Below are 19,444 nucleotides of genomic sequence, written 5' to 3'. Positions count from 1 at the left end.
ACTGGTTCCTAACAATATAGCACTGTCGCACAAAAAAAAGGAGACTACGTATTTACGTAGGTTGATGCCGAGGCATAACAGTTTTGCATCGTCAGTTTAGCTTAGGAAATCCAAACATTTCAAATCCTTTAAAGTCTATAGATCACGAATTCGTTCCATTATACTTCCGGTGAGGGGATTGATGAGCGCTGGAGCGGGAAAAGCAAAGCGGAATAGAGAACACCGTGTCCAATCGAACCGCATTCGGAACCGTCTGACATGAGCTAATCTTATAATTAAATTAATTTACTAAACCATAACTTCCGGTTGCTCGCACGTTCCATGTCGGTCCGTTGTTTTCGATGTTGGGGCGCTCTCGGAAATATCGGAAACTGCTGTCACTCCTAAATTTGCTGCCACGCACAAAATGTAGGCTAGTTGGACGGTGGTAACGCTTCCCAATGAACAATTTCAGACTACAAACTCTACAAACCGGTACAACCACTATCCGGTTGGTTGGTGGTAATGTGGTCACTTTTTACACGAACTCGTCACTCGCAAGAAGCGACTATTAATGCCAGAACCGGTCTTACCATAATCGGGAAATTGCGTAGGATCGATTATTACGCTTTCGGGCTCAATATCGTTGCATCGATCATCGCTGCGTTTCTCTTACGTTCGGGTGTGCCTGTGTGTTTGTGTGCTGGTTGAGGGAAAGAGTTTTACATTTGTGGGATGCTGACAGCATTGCACACGGTTTCGGCAACAATCGGGACGGATTCTCCATTGTTGGAAAGATATATGTGAAGAGAAAGCCAATTTCGATTAAAATGTCAAAGCGACAACGTTGGAGAAGCCACGTATTGACGACGACAAAGCGATGGGATTAATTTTTGCAAACCTTATTATGGTGCTGTTGATAAGCAAAATGTGTTGGCAAAACCATGAACCCAATATTCAAAATTTTTTTAAACCTTTTTAAAGCACAAATATTTAAATTCAAAACACTTTTCTAGGGAAACTTCCTTAAATTATTCTAGTCTAAATTTACTTTTCACGTATGTTCTGTTACTGCATTCTGGGGTTTGCATCTCTGGTACTTTAAAATCATTTACCACTTCAAACCGTACGCTACAAGATTCAATGGTACTAATTGGATTTGCAAACACATCTAACCAATGACACCATCAGTGTACATACTTTTATCGATGTTGCACGTTTTCTTGGATGTTTACAATTCAAGGTAAACCTCGATAGCTTCTAACTACATTGAATTACTATTGACATCATGCATTCCCTCCACCAAACGTCTGCATGAGGCTTCACTCTTGTTTTTCGAACGTCTGTTCAACACTTTCCAGAATACTTGCCTTGCAATGTTGTGTAACACCGTTTATAAGATTTAAACAGCAAAGTTTTCGTTTAACTGCGTATGCATAACAAACCTAATACTAAAACACATGGTTGAATGCATTAGATTTAACTCAAATCGTGCATCCAACAGATGTTCTTAAAAAATATTCTTAAAAAATTGATAGGTTTTATTACTAAACATTTTTTTCAATATAATAATCCTTTCCGTTCGGTATCTTACTGTAGATAATTTGGTCTTCTGGTTTAATAAACATCATTGACCCCATTTGTTCAACTCTTTTTGAGTTTTGAGTTCAACTCTTTCGATTTTTGCTACCGAGGTCAGATTGGATTTTTTTTTCGATCGTCAAATCTATATTTTTCCCAAGCGTCGCCAGCTATTAGTTCTGGGTTATTCTCAAATGAATGCTCTAACTAATGAAAGAGCATTTCACATTTTTTTATAGAGGCTTTAAGTCTTAGAGACTACATTCTCCTCTCTACTGTATAAATAAGTGCTATAATCTAATACAAAACTCTTGCAGGTGTGGCTTAAATATTATGGAACACTATTGCGATTATAGCATATGATAATGGATAAGTTAAAACTATTGCTTAAATTTTTCTATATAAATGACTGATTCTTAAAAATCGAATATGGCGGTTTTGATGAAGTTTGTCGGGTGGCAGGTGGCTCGGTGTGTCATGTATCCATGGCAATCGGTGAGGATGTGGCGGACTGTGATGTCAACGCCACCGAAGTTACAGATTGAAGGACTAGATTTTTTTGGGAGGTCCCATTTTGTCTCATCAAGCACAACACCGCTTCATGGGAAGATACCGAATCCAGTGCCATCCAACGAGTCCTTTCTCGGCTTCTTATAGGTCATACCCGAGGAGTGTGTAAGGCGGGTATGACCTATACGAAGCCGGGAAAGGACTCGTTGGATGTGAATTTGTTGCTTAGGTCTAGGTTGTGCCACGTAGAGTTCCAGTGTTGCGAGATAGAGTGGTGAAGTGGATGGCATTTCGGCGGGAAAGGTGTTGAGTGGTTCATCAGGACGGAGTGGACCATTGTTGGCAAGTTAATAGGCTTTTTCGTTACCGTGAATTCCGGAGTGACCCGAAATTCAACATAAAACAATTTCGGGTGAGGAAGGGATGCCATCGAGGAGTTATATATAAAGTTTATTCAATTTACAATTCGGAGCATAATCTATACATAATAAAGGCTTCATAAGGACCAACGATTTCGTTTAACAGTATGAGCAAATTTTTGCCTTATTGACGTTAATATGAGGTCTCATGTTGAGCATGGACTTTGATGATGCGTTACCAGCAGAAACTTCTTTTTTTCTCATTATTCTATACTACTACTAATGCTACTTGCTAATTACTTATCCTAGTCCATTGAACTAGCTCTATAATATACTATCTAAGCTATCGCTATTGTGCCTATGGATAAGGCTATGGGTGGAGTCTATGGATAAGCGCGAAAGGAGAATTCCTACAACGATCCCGACATTTTGCTGATAGTGTTTCCAATATCTCTTTTAGAGGTTTCACGTCGGCTATAGCGTATATTTCCGTGTTTCAAGTGAAGCGGTTTGTGTCAGTAATCATGCGCAAAATTTTGTTCAGTATGACCTGGAGTCTGCAGAGGTGTCCTTGCACATGAGTGCATACGTTACTGCCGGCAAGATAATTAACTTGAAAATTGCTATTTTATTTGGCATTGATAGCTGGGACCTACGGCAGATCAATGGGTAGAGACATTACAAAAGGAAATGCCCTTTTTCAAGGATGGTTTCAACATGCCTTCTGAACAGCATTTTGTAATCTATCGTAAGTCCCAGATATCTAATGGACGTTACCCACGGCACAGTTGTACCATGTATTTTTACTCCCGAACTCAAAGGTGGAGTAAGGCTTCTTTTTAAATGATCATTGTTTGCGTTTTGAAGAATTTATCCCAATTTTCCAGTCCGCGGCATACCTTAGAAGAACATCAAGACACCGTTGCAATCTGCTTCCCAGCTCCACCAGACTCCTACCTCTAACCGTAACGGCAGTGTCGTCTGCGAACAGGAACAGCTGGCCATCGCAAGGTAGAAACGGGACATCCGTCGTGTACAGATTGTACAACAGCGGAGCCAGTAGACTTCCCTGGGGGACGCCCGCTGGGGCACTGGTTGAGTTGGAGAGAGCAAAGAGCAAAGCAACCCTGAAAGTTCTCTGTGTAAGGTAGCTCCTGATGATTTTGAGAATATAAGTTGGGAAATTGTATTCTGCCATCTTATATAGGAGTCCATCATGCCAAGCAGTGTCGAAAACCTTTTCAACATCTAGCAAAACAATAGCTGTGGACTTTGATTCCATCTTGACGTCAAGGAGTTGAATGTGGGGGTCTTTGGAGGTGCCGTGTTCCAAGGCAGCCAGAACACTAGCACTGCCGGTGAAGATGTTTTTCGATCAGACAGTACAGGTGACAGGTCAGACAGGTCTTTCGGTAGACAGGACAGTCGGTCTGTAGTCCTTCGGCGGCGGCTAATTCGGCGCACACCAAGTAATAATGTCTTGAGCGATGAAATATTGTTTTCTAAAAAAAATTGCCACACTTTTTGGTAGTCAAAATCGGTTTCTCTACTAGAAGGTTTTCAAATGTGAGTAAATATTGTAAAAAAAATGTATTTTAGGATCTTCCGCCTCTTATTAGCTCTCCTTTAACAACCTACGTAGTTATGCCGGCCATCTAATGCCTTAATAGACTTGCTGCTATTACACAATTAAAAAGTGTTTTCCTTACCGCAGCAGAATGGTCTGCTGGGTCGCTAAAAACGTAAGATCACCAAATGAAACCGATCTACGTAAACATACGTTATCTTTTAGAAATGTGACCAAAGATGCGTCTCGTACCGATAAGCGTTACAGTTTCTTTTTCCCACCTGTCTTGGCTTCATTTGCACGTCCTTCAAGCACGTCTCGATGGTAATGAATTGGTTTGTTCCGATACTTTTTTGTCCCCTCCCCGTAATGACGTCTATTGTATCCGGTTGTCTTTTTTATTCAAAATGAAAAAAAAAGTCGCCGTCTTGTATCAGTGTATTGATCGTTTTGGGTACGAGACGCACATTCTTCCACCAATCCCACATTGTTTAATTTTGCATTCATTAGCATGCCTTTGGAGATTCGCTCTTCGATGTTGAAGAGCTGTAGTGCTGAAGAAGGACGTAACACAATACGAAGGCGTCTTCCCGAGATTGAAGTCAATGAATGATCGTGATTGTTGAACGTCGTGTGTGTCAAGTTCAGGCCGGAACCATCATACGGAAGATCGCGCTGCAAATTGCAAAACCAAATAGCAAAAATGCGGACGAGAGCTCAATTTTCAGCAGTATTACTGTTGAAATATTCATTAGGCGTTAAACTGAGCGACTGCTTAACAACCAAGCGGTACGTTAATGCCCAGAATTCCGGGAATTCGGAGATCGCCGTTGCGAAATCGTAACAAAAGTTAAACAATTCTTTAAGTTATCGTACTATTCAAATGAAAATTTGAATTTGATTAAAAACGCAGTCGTGCAGCTCTTTGCTGTGGGATTGTTGAGACAAACAATTATATCACTAGATGCTGTGAAAAATATCGAAAGAACAGTGCAAACTGGTGATGTCATTGGCGTGGTGGTAATTATTGATAATTAATTCCAGTTAGTGGCATCCTTCAATGTCAATCGCTCGTGGTGTGGTGACACGGCCGATCGGCGAGTTTAAGTGAGATGAGTTAGAAAAACCAACAGAGAAAAACTTCATCAAATGACACTTCGTTCAGCTCGTTCAACAAAACACCACCAACAGATGGGTACACCATGCCGCATATAGCCGAATGCGGATGAATTATCTTATCTTACGAGAAGTGCAAACAAACAAACACCTCTCTCCTTGGCCGCTCTATGTTGTTTATTTGTTCGACCTCTGGTCCTATCGTTTTGCTGCTTCCACCGGGGCTTCAAAATATGTGGGTAAGGTTGACGTACCAGCGGATGTATTTCGAACAAGTACTGAGCATTTGAGTGGTGTAATGCATTTCGTTATGTCACTGTTAAATATTTTTTGCTGATAAAGATAATAATGTAATCAGAAAGATTAGCCAATCATACCAATGATCTTATTACTTCTCCAAAAAGGGTTTTTTACTGCCGAAAGCATTAAATTTTAATACTATTTCATCGTGATTTGCTTTTGTTGATGGCATCATCTATTTTTCGCGATAAAAAATTATACACACGTTTTCTAAAAATAATCTACGTAAAAATATAAACAACTTCCAGCAGCGGTATGAATATTAAATTGAAAGTTTCTTCGCAATTCCACCCAGTGGTGTTTGCGAGGAATATCTAGTCCGGGATGTATGTGACGGTAAACTTTTTGTTCCGCGCAGTCAACTTTTTTTTAGTGTGCATAAATTATCCCCATATAACACCAAACAAGCTCCATTCCATTCCCATCTTACTGTTTTTTTTTTCAGCTTTACTGTCAAGATGTCTTGGCATTTTCTGCGTCTTACGACTCTGAAAGCGTTACACCCGTGTTGGAGGGGTTTGGTTTAGCGCGGGTTTGTATAGGCGTATAGGCGAACGCCATAGGCGCATGATCATGCTTGCTTGTAGAACGCTTGTGGCACAGGCGACACCCACAAAATGTGGATTCAAGTCAATTTTTCGCTCTTTCTTTAAGCGGTCGTGTGTTTATTTTGCACGAGAATACGGAACCCATGCCCACGACGGACGGGCGCTCTTCCGTTAGCAAAATATCACCCGAACGTGTACGGGGCGCGCACGAGAGCTTACGCCGCTGATCACTGATCAACGTGTTCAAGCTTAACGAATGGCATTCCAACCTAGATTTGGAGTAGCTTTGACGGTATGAGCATAAATTGCGCACCAACTTGCAATGCGGTGTGTGGGAGTACTATTAACGTTCCTAACAGAACAGCATACAAAGCTCTGGCATCACCCGCTAAAATATAAGGACAACTATAGTAGACGCATTTGCACCTCTGAGTGTACTCTCTTATTGGAATAGTGTACATACTCTTTGTACATGCAATGTATGTAGGGCAACAAAAGCATTTCACACTGTAATAATATTTCGTCAGAGTGTTTGTAACGACATCATGATTACACATGAGCTTTGTTTGCCTGCTACTAGCTAAGGAAATCATAAATAAATACCACCAAGTACGCGTATAATTGAATCAAATCTATCGCTCACGTCGATCCCTTCTCCGGTGTTCGATGCACTGAGATCAACCGTCTGGATGCTTGTTTGTTCGAGCATACTAGCACTTTGAACATCTTAGGGCCCTGCTTGGATCGCCATCGACGCAAATATGGCATCCATTTATGGCACATGTGACTCTTGGTCGGCCATTGCTATGAATATGCTATTTAGGATCGTTTACCCACTGAACACTGGAGGTACGACGATCGCTGCCCAACACACATGTACACACAGGTTGAGGACCTAGTAATTCTTGGTGGTCTTCGGTACGATGTTGAGCTTATTTCATCATCATCATCATCATTGTTCACTGCTTATCCTTGGCTGGCCCTAATTCGGCCAACAGTCCGAGGTCAAACCAATCGGGTGAGCGCCCCCCCCCCCCCCCCCCGCCTCACAGGTGAGCTGAAAGTTAGTTCTTCGAGGAACCACAAACATTGATTGATTGCTTCACCCTCAACCAAACCAATTCGAACGCCATCAACGACTAATTTGAAAATGATAACCTCCAAACATGCGAAAGAAAACACGTTCAAGTTTATGGGCTTTCCTGCTACTATCATGATACTACGGGATTTTTGAATGCCTTTACTACCGCCTTGTTAATAAATTGACGACATTGAGATCAGGCGTCATTCAGCTAAAACAGTTTGCAGAACATGTTTAAAAAGTTTCCATTATTCAATCACACAGGTGTGCGATCAAGTTACAACAGAGTCAAATGAAAATCACCTACACTCCCATACCCAATGCAGCTGTTTACTATGAGCATGTTAAATCGATTTTTACCGGGCGTTATCATAGTCTATCAAGCAACCAACGACAGTTTGTCGGCGGCCGGTGATGATTTACACAGGGTTTCGATCCATCTAATGGAACTTATGATTCACCCAGTGATATAATTCACATGGAGTGTGGAACTTTGTAATCTTTTTCTTCTCAAAGCCTGCTAGGTCATGCTAGGTCATCGAATGGCTTACTAGACTTCCTGATACCACGTAGTTGGATAGACAATTCACACTACGGGGGAACGGTCCGGATGGGATTTGATACTCCGGTACTGCCGTTTGAAGACCGCTACGGCCTCTACCAACGGAGTTTGCATTCATTTGGTGGTTTTTAAATAGATCGCGACTGTTGCGAAATGTTATTGAAGTTGTAAAATTTGTATTAAATTTTCTTCATGGCTAAACGGCCTACTTGGTCACGCCTGTCATCGAATGGCTTACTAAACTTGCTGATACCACGTAGTTGGATAGTAACTCCTCACTTCGGAGTGAACAATCCGGATGAGAGCCCTGCTGTTAATTAATACACTTAATTCCATTAAGTCAGAAGAATGCTTCGTATGACATCATTTCTAGATGTTACCTAATCTATAATTCGATATATACCTTGAACATTTGGATGATTTGGATAAATTTGAACAAGCCTTGTATCTACCATTTATCTACACAACATTACGATAGGTCATAAGAACTACATAAATACCGATAAGAAACTTACGGTTGAACCGATCCTTGAAGTCTTCGTCGAAACCGTTCTCGATGGCATTCTCCAAGGCGTCCATGGCGCTGTTGATGCTTCGCTCAAAATCAGTGTCGCTATCCATGGTGGCGTCGTCGGCGTTGTGTTTTGCACTCGTAGATCAAACAACTACTGATAGTGGATGATTGATTTTCGGCACTTCACTGATAAATCATGGTACAATTTTCGATCACATTCGACCACTCAACTGCTTTGATCAATGATTTCAAATAGCGTTATCACACATACACACACACACTTATTTCAAAACATTTCACTCCACGGAACTTATTGGATGGCTATTTGTTGAATTAAATTTTTGTTACTCCACTTTTTTGCACTTGCTTTTCCTTTTCTTATCCTAGAATTTCACACAAAAAGCATGTCGGGCACTATAATCTTGATGAAGGAACGCAGTATTCGTCGCTTTTTAACATCATCACCACTAACTATCCCACAATTCGGCTTAATCAGCACCACGCTTGCGTCATTTTAATTCAAAAATTTCAATCCTGCCTGCTGTACACTGTACTGCGATAAATCCTCTTTTTTTTCTCCCTTAGCCTTAATCGCGAAGCGACCGCGGATAAGCGCGTTTGGCGGTGGTCTGTTTGCCCGAGCAAAACACAGCCCTGGGCTTGGCCAGTGAAGCGAACAAACGGGTATTGAATGGAGTTTTCTCACTCGACCGAACGTAGTCGCATCCCATTCTCCCACCAACGTAATGCTCCTCGTTCAATTTTTTTCCGTTAAACTGCGTTCACTCTTTCTCGCTCCCACCTGGACATTTGTCGCCTTTGCCCGAGATCGATCGGACGGTGGCATTCCAGTGCATACCCACACACAAACAGCGCACGCTTTGGAGCGAAGCACGTCATAATCTCCGTGAACGTAGCAACCATCATCATCACCATCAACAACCACACCACTACACAAAAGAGCCACGCGGGGCCAACACAAAAATTATATGCGCGACAGGTACCTCTGCTCGCGGGCCGCCGTATGATATCATCATCGCGTATCAGAATCTCGCGTCTCCTCCGTCCTGCAAACAGGCGTACCGATCCCAAGCAAAACGACGCACTGCACAACGATTGTTGCTCAATTCGTCTTGAGCCAAGGAAAGGCTGGATCGATTGAACCAGCTGCAACCTACCTACGACGGAAACTAACGCTGAAAGTCACACACAAAACAAAAACCAAGGCATGCTTGATCGAATGCAGTTTACTAAATTCTCTCTTTGTGGGGGTACGATCGAAAACGAGTAAGGTGCGTAGGTTTTGCTAGGCGGATAGTTACTAGCACAGGAGCTCATCAGAATCGTCAGTTTATCATACAGCGAGAATTGCAACAACCGAGAAAACTCCACACAAAAACCCCGAAAAAAGAAAATGCTCGTTTCCATGGCATCAAACAAGGCACAGACTATAGCCACGGTTTTGGTTTGATCGATAGTTTTCTTTTCAGTTAATCAAGTGAAAAACGCGATCCAAATCTCCTAATAGGACGGAGGAATTATCATCGTTGTGTTTGGTTCTTGCGTGTGCTAATTTTCCCCCGTTAGCCTTTGCGTGCTGAACTGCAATACAATGCAGAGAGAAAAGTTTTTTCAATGCCTTAAAAAACGTAAAGTCCTTGTAAATCATCATGTAAAACGATTTGATTATCTGTTTCAGGTGTTTCGTTCTCTAGCTCTTCTAACTGTGCAAAGTTAATGAATACGATTTTTAGTTATTCGATTAACGTTTTTAGTGAAATTTTCATTACGGTTGTAAACTAACATTTCCTAGACTAAAATTAAGTCAAACAATTGACTACAATTCATGTGGAATAGTATACTGGTGGTGGTAGAGATGATACTGGCGCCCGTCTTCCCATGACGGGAACGGGGTTCAAATCCCATCCGGATCGTTCCCCCCATTGCGGACTGACTATCCAACAGCGGCGGTGGCTGAAAGTCTTACTATAATCCATTATATGGCTGGCGTAACCTCGTTACGCCAGGTCGTTAAGGCCAAGGCGATGAAGTATACATTTAAAATATTAACTAATATTATACCAAAAATGAAAGTAGATCTTTCAACTTTTTGATATTTTAGATTAAAATATGTTTCCTGCCCACAGTGACTGCCAATAGCTTGATATTTCACATCAGGCAAAAATGAGATTGTGAAGTTAATTTTCAAATAATCTACTGATTTTTTTTTGTTAAAATTTAGTTGAACATTTTGGACACACGTTCCTGTCATTGGATGAATCATGAAATTGATTATTAATCGCTTTCTTCGAGACTCAAGAATGAAAATATGGTTCAAACAATAAATACCGTAAATAAGAACCTTCATCAATTTAAAATTAAAAAAATATATATAATTTTGGGCGTTAACTCGAAAATTTTCAAACATATTTCAGTTTTTACACAATTTTTTTAAACACAATCATTGTTGAAAACCAAAGATGCTATAGATAGTTCAGTTGTTCATAATCCTTCTACCAAAAAAATTTAAGCTAGTAAAAGTATCAAAATCATTGTTGTGAATAGTGAACAAAATAATGGTATTATATTATTGGCGATCACTGTACTTTAGTTATTTCACTATAGTATATTCACACCTCATTGATTCCATGCTCGAACTGCGCATAAAGCATGCAAAAATTAGGACAATACATCACGCTACTTATATCCTTATTTTCACGTTTTTGACCTCCATCTGGGCAAGGTTTGGTTTCTATTTTGCCACAGAAAACGACGACAGCTACACTTTAATTAAATTAACACCGACTAAAGCTGTCGCGACAAGTAAAATCGTTAGTTTTTTTTTCCACACTTTGTTCCCTGCTACTAGGACGCTGCCTTTCATCGAATATTTCAGGGCTTGCATATAGTCGATTGGAAAAGAAAAATGAATGGCCATAAAATATGACCGGATGATGAACAAATATCTTTTTACAATTATCTTTAAATAATAACGACTATTTACACTGCTACGATAGCGCACACACAACCAAAACTCACTTGTGAATTAAATTAAAAACACAAAACAAACTCCTTTTTCTCACTATTGCAAACTTTTTCCAGCATAGGCGATATCCTTTTTCAATTCATCAGCAACACGCTACGTGCAACTGCTTCGAACGTACTCCTCAGCCGTGTCCTATTGACTGACTGATTCGACCGAATCGGTTAGATGATTGGTTGCCGATGTTGCCTGGCGACCACAACAACAAGCCAGCAAAGTATTCCCTCTAATCATCGCGTATGCTGTGCTGGGGGTTTCCTAGCCTATTTTGCGCTTATGTTTGTGCACGACCACATGTTCACGACCCATTGATCAAGTGCGCAAGGTGAATTTAGCCGCCCAGTACTTTTGTTTCTACGATGGATATTACATTGCCGATGCGTGTGTAAGTGTGTGAGGCAAAACCTGTTTGTGTTGGGTTTCACGCCGCGATTCATGTTTGTCGCGGTAAATGGTAAAGGGATATACCATGGCAACCGTAATCGGTACAAACTAACAAGAATTATTTGCGAGCAACAATAATAATTTAGTGCAACACTACTCTTACTAGCATCTGTAGCCAAATAAATGTTTGTAAACTATTTTTCGCAACATTTTTTGTTTTTGTAGTTCTTACCAATAATAGTTATGTGTCCGTTTCGAAATACCCTAGAATCGTTAACCTTTCGTGTGTCCCACTGCGACTTCGTGATCGCCAAAAGCTTGTGGTAACACGACGTTTCAATCTGCATGCTACGTAATCGATCGAAGTGCATTAATCCATATGATGCCCCAGGGAACTTTCGTGTTTGTTACCGCCCATCAACAGCTAGCAGCGGATCATATTGAAGTCTTCCTAAATAACTGCACTTTTTTGTAGAGAAGAAACAGATTCACTAGAAACAGATAGCGAGTTGGATGAGCAAATCAAGCATACATGCTTTACGTAAAACCTCCAAACAGCGCATCTTTCGAATGAACCTGTCACAGATAAAACCTGTTTCAAAATGAGCAAGAGAGTATCGACCTTGAACATGAACTTCCTTCACACTGCATATCAGGAGACACGAGATGGTTCGTTACACGACGCAGCTAAACGACACGAAACAGTGACAAAAAAAAAACATTTTTCGGAACTGGACCGAAGGGTAATATGTTAGCAGTGGGATCCAGACCAAAGTATAATGTTGAAATAAAGTAAATTTTATTACCGTTTTTGATAAATTTCTGCAAGTTCTACTAATGCCTTGTTACTCAGTTTATGTTATAGCGTTACTTCATTACTTTTATCGTTCTTTTTTTCTTACACTTACTACTATCTTATATTTTGTAGTCTTTCTTCTTCAACAAACACACACAGGCATACCGAAAATAAAATTGTTTTAAGATATATGCTTTATCAGAAATATATATGTTTCGAAGAAAAATATTCAAACACGAACACAAACCACTAACCTAAGTATCTTTGCCTAACGAAAGCATAAACGCAATCCATCTAAAATCGCAACCTAATGCACAATTCGTTTTTCGTCAAGAACCATAGACTCAAGATTGTCCTAATGAAAATAGGGGCTAGTAGTATCAAGTGCAAACTTGGAAACAAGGGCATCTAAAATATGAGAGTTTGTGTTATCTGTTTTAAGCGATTTTTATGCCCTAGGCATGGGCATTAAAGTTCATTATTTAAAAAAAAGTTTCGTCCTAAACGAAATATTTGGTGTTTTATAGACAAATCCAACTGACTGACTGACTAGTGCAAGGAGTCGATCGGAAGCACGACAAGACGTTTGAAATCCATAACAGTAACTTATGAGAAATGCAAGTGAACTGATGACCCCACACAAAATTTCCTGTTCGGATGGCGAAGAACACCTATTCTTCGTTCCTGGCTCCTTTTTTAAATTTCTTGCTCCATTTAGTAGAGATGTGACAATCATTTTTATGCCTGAAAGAAATACCTAACAAATCGTCATAGATTTCCCATGCTTAGACCACAAAAATCGCCCTTAAAATGCAGATGGTTGCTCATTTTCTAGATGTGCCGATGTCATGGAAACACTGTTTTTTCAACGAAAAACTAACCTCAGTTACATCGACGCTATATTAATTACGTGCCACAACAGCTACATTACATGGCCCTCATAGTATTATTCGAATTGAATAATATCTGCCTTTACCTTAAGCTAAAAGCGAAAATAACCGTTCAATTGTGCGTCGCCTTGTAGCGTGTTCGGTGCGAAAAAATGCGAAATGCAGCCCCTGCACATTTTATTTTCAACGCAACAGTGTTGGTGTTCGGTCTCCTGGCTGATACATACTATATTGCGCAAAAAAAAATGCAAATACACCAACGATCTATTCGTTGATCAACTCTCCATAGTATGCGGTCAGTGCGATCAGCTTACGATCGAGGAAGTTCTGTTCGATCTCGACTGCTCCGTTCGGTCCGGCCAACATCGTCAGCTGCTGCGTGTTGGAATTACGCGGTAAGTAGAGGGCAACGTTTTTACTCACACGCTGTGCCGCTTGCATCAGTTGGGTGGCCGGCACTGGCAGTAGCGATTGCTCCAGATCGTACACATCCTCCTTTAGATAGCCTGGACCACCCCACGGTGGCGAAAGGTACACAACGTCGGCCCGCAAACGATCGGCTAGCTGCATAAAATCACCAACGATGAACTCGATCCGGTCCGCCACTCCGTACACCGTCGCATTGTGCTTGGCCATTTCAATCTTCCGTGGATCGATATCGATGGCGATCACCTTCTGGCAGCTGAACGCAAACTGTATCGTATTGCCTCCGCAGCCACAGAATGCATCGACGATCAGATCCGATCGGCACCGTTCAGCCGTGTGTGCGGCCACCTTTTCCGGTGTCACCGAAAACCAAGACTCTCGATCCAGTTTTATGCCCGCATCGAACAGGGAAAAGAGTGAAAACCGTTTGTACCAGTACTTTTGTAGTGAGCGATCGTTCGCGATGTCTGCTGGCAGACTGGCCACAAATTTGGTTTTGCGCTTCTTTTTCTTCTCCTTTTTGGCGCTTGCCACCACTGGTAGGGTGCATCCACTTTCGCTGGAAGCAAGTGCCGATGGATCGACGACTGTCTCCGCCGGTCCGTCACCACTTTCCAGCGAGTCCGGATCCTTCTCGATAGTCACCGGATGTTGGCTATATTCCAGAATCGTGCTCGATCGTACGCTTGCTCTCCCTACCGTGCCGGGATTGGTTTCATCGTCATCGGAAGACGTGTGCAGTAGCAGCGCTTCCGGAGCGGCAGAGTCCACCTTATCGATACCGCCCACTGCCTGCAGCTCATTCCCATCGTCATCGAAGTACGTGTGTTTCGGTTTGTAGTGTTTCATTTTCAGCATCCGATTGTGCAACCGAATGTGCTTTTTGCGATACACAACCTCGCCGGAAAGGTTTATTATCGATTCGGTTTCGTTTGCCGGATCGGAGAAACAGTATCCCATCAGCTCAAAGGCTGCCTTCAAGCGTTCCTTCGGAGTTTCCTCATTATCGCTCTCGTGACTTCGTTTCAGATTAATTGGCTTTTCGTTCGGTGGTCGCTCGTCGCCTCCATCACCGGCCGGTGATTGTGCTACCGGTTTACCAAATGCCGTTGGTAAACCGTACGACTGTAGAACCGCCGCTAGATCTTCAACCGATTCTGCCGGTTTTGCATCTTTTGTGTCTTTGCTACTCTGGTCGTCATTTCCATCTTTAGGCTCGGTCGCTTCTTCTCCACGCGTTAGCCGCATTTCCGCCACCATTTCGGGAAGAACATGTTCCGACTGTTGGAACTGATAGGAACGTGATGTTTCACCCCGACTGGTGCCATTATTGCTGTTGCGCTTTCGTTTGTGATACTTGGAGTTTGTGCTTCGTTCGCCACAAACCGCACCCTGATCGTCGTGCGCGTGTTCGGCCATAAAGTGGTGATACTGTTTCGCGTACAGCTCTTGGAAATGTTGTTGCCACAGAATTTGCCAGTATTGCTCTCCGTCCATCGCAGCCTCCTCATCGGGCGGTATTGGTGCTCCGGCACCAGTTTGATTCCCACCAACCAAATATTCCGTTTCTAGCATGTCGGAGCTGTTCGAGCTTTCGTTGGAAATTTCCGAACTAAGACTTTCGGACAGGTTTGAGCTGTCGGAGCTTACTTTCGAGCTGCAGAAATCGTAGCTTGAAATTGTCATGCGCGTAACATTCGTCATGGAATCGGTAGTGCCTACCGTAAGCGGTATGCTCGACGTAACCGAATCGCACCGTGGACTTAGGAGAGCTTCATTTTCGCAACTTCCAGAACGGTGAGCATACCAAAGTACATCATCTCCGGCACAACCACTGCTATCCGCTGCCCCATCTCCGCAATGCAATGGCCAGTGTGCCATTTGATAGGTCGACTTTGTGTAGGGATGGGGTGAACAGGCGGACACAACGATCTGCATGCTCGTGGTCGTTATTGCATCGTTGTCGAACGAGAAATCCTTATCCACCTCGGTCGCAGTTCCCGGCGTGGCCTCACTTTTCTCGTGGGGTGTATTCGTACCGGTGGCCTGGTCATGATCTTCCGGCTCCAGGTACTCGGGATTGATGTAGTCGCTGTATTTTTCAATCCAAGACGCCCATATTATTGCTTCCCCATGCTTACTCCAGTACGTTTCCCATGCATCGTGCAGATCCTCGCGTCCGAATGCCTCTGGAAGACTGTTGTTACGCTCCATTACTGCGGAGGATGCTGCTGGCCCACCACCACATCCCGAATTGCGTTCGCCACTCTCAAGCAGCTCATCCTTGAGCGATAGTTTCCGTTCATGAATTCTTTCCGACAGATCAGCGCCACTATCACTGGAATGCAGCCCGGACGTTACAATACTTCGCACCGTGGAGTTGCCCGTCTTCAGCCCCGATCCACCGCCCGAAGCGTACAGCACAGCATGTTCGTGCTCGTCCGTACTACAATAGTTGGTGTCCGAGTGGCTTGCGCTGGCACTGAAGTAACAGCTGGCATCACTGGTAGTGCCCCCATCGCGATCACCCCATTTAGAAGGCATTTTGCGCACACCATCGCGTCCGAAGCTTAGCTGCTTTACTAGTGGTTCCTCGATAAACACATCGTCCACCTCAGCACGGTCCAGTACATCCAAAATCTCGTCACATGCAACGCCACTGGCCAAACATTGTACGCTTTGCTCTATGTCATCACCAACACCTTTCGATTCCACCGCTTTTACGGCCGTCGGAGTGTAGGACGATGGTTCCGTTTGTGCGATGGTATCCATCGATGTAATCAAGGGCACGGAATCACCACGTTCCAGGGTGGACACGTAAACATCGTAGCAGTTTTTGATAAATACACGACTGCACAGGCAATAAATGCTTTTCTTCTTATCCAACACCAACGGATGCGACAGGTAAATCTCGGCCAGGGGTTCCCAGTGAACCTCGGAAGCGCTCATCGTGTTTTTGTGCCACTACCTACGGTCAGTGCTGAAACAAGACAGGTGGTGTACAGTGGAAGTCCCCAATGATTTCAATGCTTTTTCTGTCTTTGGCCCTCCAGCCCAACACACACATTCACATCTGGGAGGGCTGCATGAGCTTCTAAAACTTGTTTTCAGGGAAAAACAAAAATTTACATTACGCGTTTTTACTTACCATTGAAAACACCACTGGGAGGGGATTTTGGTTTTCAGTTCCTTTCAGATCGACATTTTTTATTTACATTCACCAGAACTCAACTACCACAGATATAAACACAAAAATCCGAACACTGCCGAAGTTTGAAACAACAGCGCTGGTAAAGGGTGGTCTTTTAGAACACGTTGACAGTTGTAAAGGGGATTTGAAATATTTCGCATGAGCCTTTTTTGTACAACTTTTTAGTTTTTTTCAATGTTATCTTTTTGGACAAGGACTTTCTTAAAAAAGTTATCTAATAAATTGTTGTTAAAGTTTATAAATATTACTACTTGTCCTATAGAAAAGCAATATATTTTCCTTCCCTTAGAGTTACATCTCATATCTCATCAATATTCAAATTATAAGCTAGATCTTTTATGCAGATTTTCTTGTTGATTTTATACAACAATTGAAGCGGAGAATTAATGCCAATACCTATTTACTATTTATTTTTGTGAGTTTTACTTTAAAAGTAAAAAGTAAATATGCACTCAGTATTTACTATTTTACTTTTTTCGTCTCCAGATGTGATCTCGTTGGATTTCAGCATATGGGAATTACATGTTTGGAAAATTGGGCGACGTCAAACATTTGAATTTGGACGGATTCAAGAGAAGATATGGGACGAAATGATGAAGTTGTGCGTGTGGCCTGCAACAATTTTTGAAATCGTCTACAGGCCGTTATCAAGTGCAATGATGAAAGATTTAAAATAAATTAAATTGAAATGCAATTTTGTTACATAAACAAAGTGTATCACTTCTACTATCCCACCCTGTAAAGAACAGAAGAGAAAGTTTTATATTTTAAACTGATACGTACGGGTTAACCGGAGCCAATTCAAAAATGACCCACACATTGCTCCAAAATGTGCCCGACACTGAACCAAAGTCTTCAACAGAGAAACTGTTTACTTTTCTTGTGACGTAAGAAAGAGTTTTGCAATGTTGATGAATAACATTCAATTGTTAACTGATTGGCGGCACGTGGGAGATGTAGTACAACTCAAGAACAGTACATCCAAAAAAAAGAACAACAAGGCTCTATTTATAACTATTTTGTTTGTCCACATGCACGTGTGTGGAAAATATGTATATCACATACACGTTCATAAACGCGGTAAAGAAGTATTAAGCTTGACAAACTGAAAATAAGCTTTGTGCCCTTATTCGACATCTCAAAGAATACTCTCTGGTTCAGAGTTCTACACAAGGCAAGCTGCTGCCAGCCGTTGGCAATTAGTACAGGTTTGAGTATCATGGGTGTGTCGTGCATTGTGTACATGTTCCGTAAAATAAAGCGGCATGTAAAATGCCAACTCTTTACATTAAACATATCAAACGTACAGGCGTGCATAGGCGGAATTTTTGTAATCGTCATGGTGGTCATTTGTTACCTAAACTTCGAACTCATTCACAATCAGTTTGGTGGAAAGCCTTCCTCTACTGATATCAACAAATGGAGGCTCAATCATCTATCGAATGCTTGTAAGAAAATGAACAATGGAGGACGTAAGTTAATATGTTTTCTGCGAAACTTATACAATCGATCTAGTCAATGATTTTGTACTTTTCAGACACTAACCTCCAGCCTGCGTTCTATTTGCACAGCAAAAATCACAGCTTAGTCTATTGCCTAGTTTTCAAGGCTGGCACAAGCTCCTGGTTTTACAATTTCAACTCATGGGCAGGATACACGGAGTACGAGATAATGCATATCGACAATATGTATCTGGCGCGTAAATTCTACCCCAAGGAAAACCGTCTCACATTGATGCAATCGATGGAACATTCTTTCTCGTTTATCATCGTCCGGCATCCGTTCGAACGGTTAATGAGTGCATTCGAAGATAGACTGGCTAGTATGAAAAATGCCTACTATTCACGCGTTGCACAGGCCATCTACAAGCGTTACCATCCCATGGGACGGGGCACGGTTTCGTTTCGCGACTTTGTGCAGTACATTCTCGATGAAGTTGAGTACAATAACAGCACGATCGCGTTAGATATTCACTGGTGCCCTATTAACAACCTGTGCACACCCTGCTTAGCAAAGTATGATTTTATAATTAAATTAGAAACGTATCAACAGGATGTGGAAGCGATGGTAAAAGCTGCCAAACTGCAGGGAATAGTGAAGCTAGCGCAAATAAATCACGTTCGAAAGGATTCAGTTCAAACGCTTGCAACGAAATATTTTTCACAGCTCACGCGAGACCAAATGGACAAATTGTACAGTATTTATGAGATTGATTTTGAGTTGTTTGGATATTCGGCTGACACATACTTTCAAATACCTAAAGCATTAGTGTAAAAATCACCTTCGATCTCTTTTGCTGCAAATGTAATGTGAATTATAAATAACGTAATAAATATTACAATATTATTATAATTTAAAATATCTGTGTAATAAACATAAATTGTTGAAATTGCTTGTGAAACAAAAAAAGAGGCGACCCGGTGGTGAGGCGACAACGTCGCTAATCTTCACACGACCAAAACCGGGGTTCAAATCCCATCCGGGACCGGTCCCACGTGAGTACTAAGTATCCAACTACGTGGAATCCACAAGTCTAGTAAAAAGTTCATCGGTACAATGCCAAGAAGAATAAGAAGT

At 41.9% G+C, this 19,444-nt stretch overlaps 5 protein-coding genes across 5 annotated transcripts in view; 3 read left to right on the top strand and 2 right to left on the bottom strand.

Annotated features, from left to right (window-relative positions):
* Positions 1-8,222, bottom strand: part of LOC126568763 (transcription initiation factor TFIID subunit 1-like) — a 30,498-nt gene extending 22,276 nt beyond the window's left edge. The window contains exon 1 of the mRNA XM_050225372.1: positions 8,119-8,222. Within this exon, the coding sequence (XP_050081329.1) occupies positions 8,119-8,182 (64 nt within the window). The 5' untranslated portion in view covers positions 8,183-8,222. The remainder of the gene's footprint in view (positions 1-8,118) is intronic.
* Positions 1-19,444, top strand: part of LOC126568811 (uncharacterized) — a 230,913-nt gene that overhangs the window by 147,712 nt on the left and 63,757 nt on the right. The gene's annotated exons all lie outside the window — the stretch shown is intronic.
* The window catches only part of LOC126556489 (cholesterol transporter ABCA5-like), a 137,351-nt gene continuing 127,042 nt past the window's right edge, over positions 9,136-19,444 (top strand). The window contains exon 1 of the mRNA XM_050211753.1: positions 9,136-9,139. The gene's annotated coding sequence lies outside the window, so the exon portion shown is untranslated. The remainder of the gene's footprint in view (positions 9,140-19,444) is intronic.
* LOC126568793 (trimethylguanosine synthase) overlaps positions 13,494-19,444 on the bottom strand; it is a 151,299-nt gene continuing 145,348 nt past the window's right edge. Inside the window, exon 2 of the mRNA XM_050225424.1 lies at positions 13,494-16,624. Within this exon, the coding sequence (XP_050081381.1) occupies positions 13,495-16,605 (3,111 nt within the window). The 5' untranslated portion in view covers positions 16,606-16,624 and the 3' untranslated portion in view covers position 13,494. The remainder of the gene's footprint in view (positions 16,625-19,444) is intronic.
* LOC126556208 (carbohydrate sulfotransferase 8-like) lies at positions 18,087-19,141 on the top strand. Its single transcript, XM_050211434.1, has 2 exons — positions 18,087-18,339; positions 18,405-19,141. Exons 1-2 carry the CDS (start codon positions 18,087-18,089, stop codon positions 19,139-19,141), a joined length of 990 nt encoding a protein of 329 aa, XP_050067391.1.

Source organism: Anopheles maculipalpis, chromosome 2RL (genome assembly GCF_943734695.1).
Source record: "Anopheles maculipalpis chromosome 2RL, idAnoMacuDA_375_x, whole genome shotgun sequence".
Classification (NCBI taxonomy): Eukaryota; Metazoa; Arthropoda; class Insecta; order Diptera; family Culicidae; genus Anopheles; species Anopheles maculipalpis.
The sequence above is the reverse complement of the archived record's forward strand: the minus strand, read 5'-3'. Positions and strand labels throughout refer to the sequence as shown.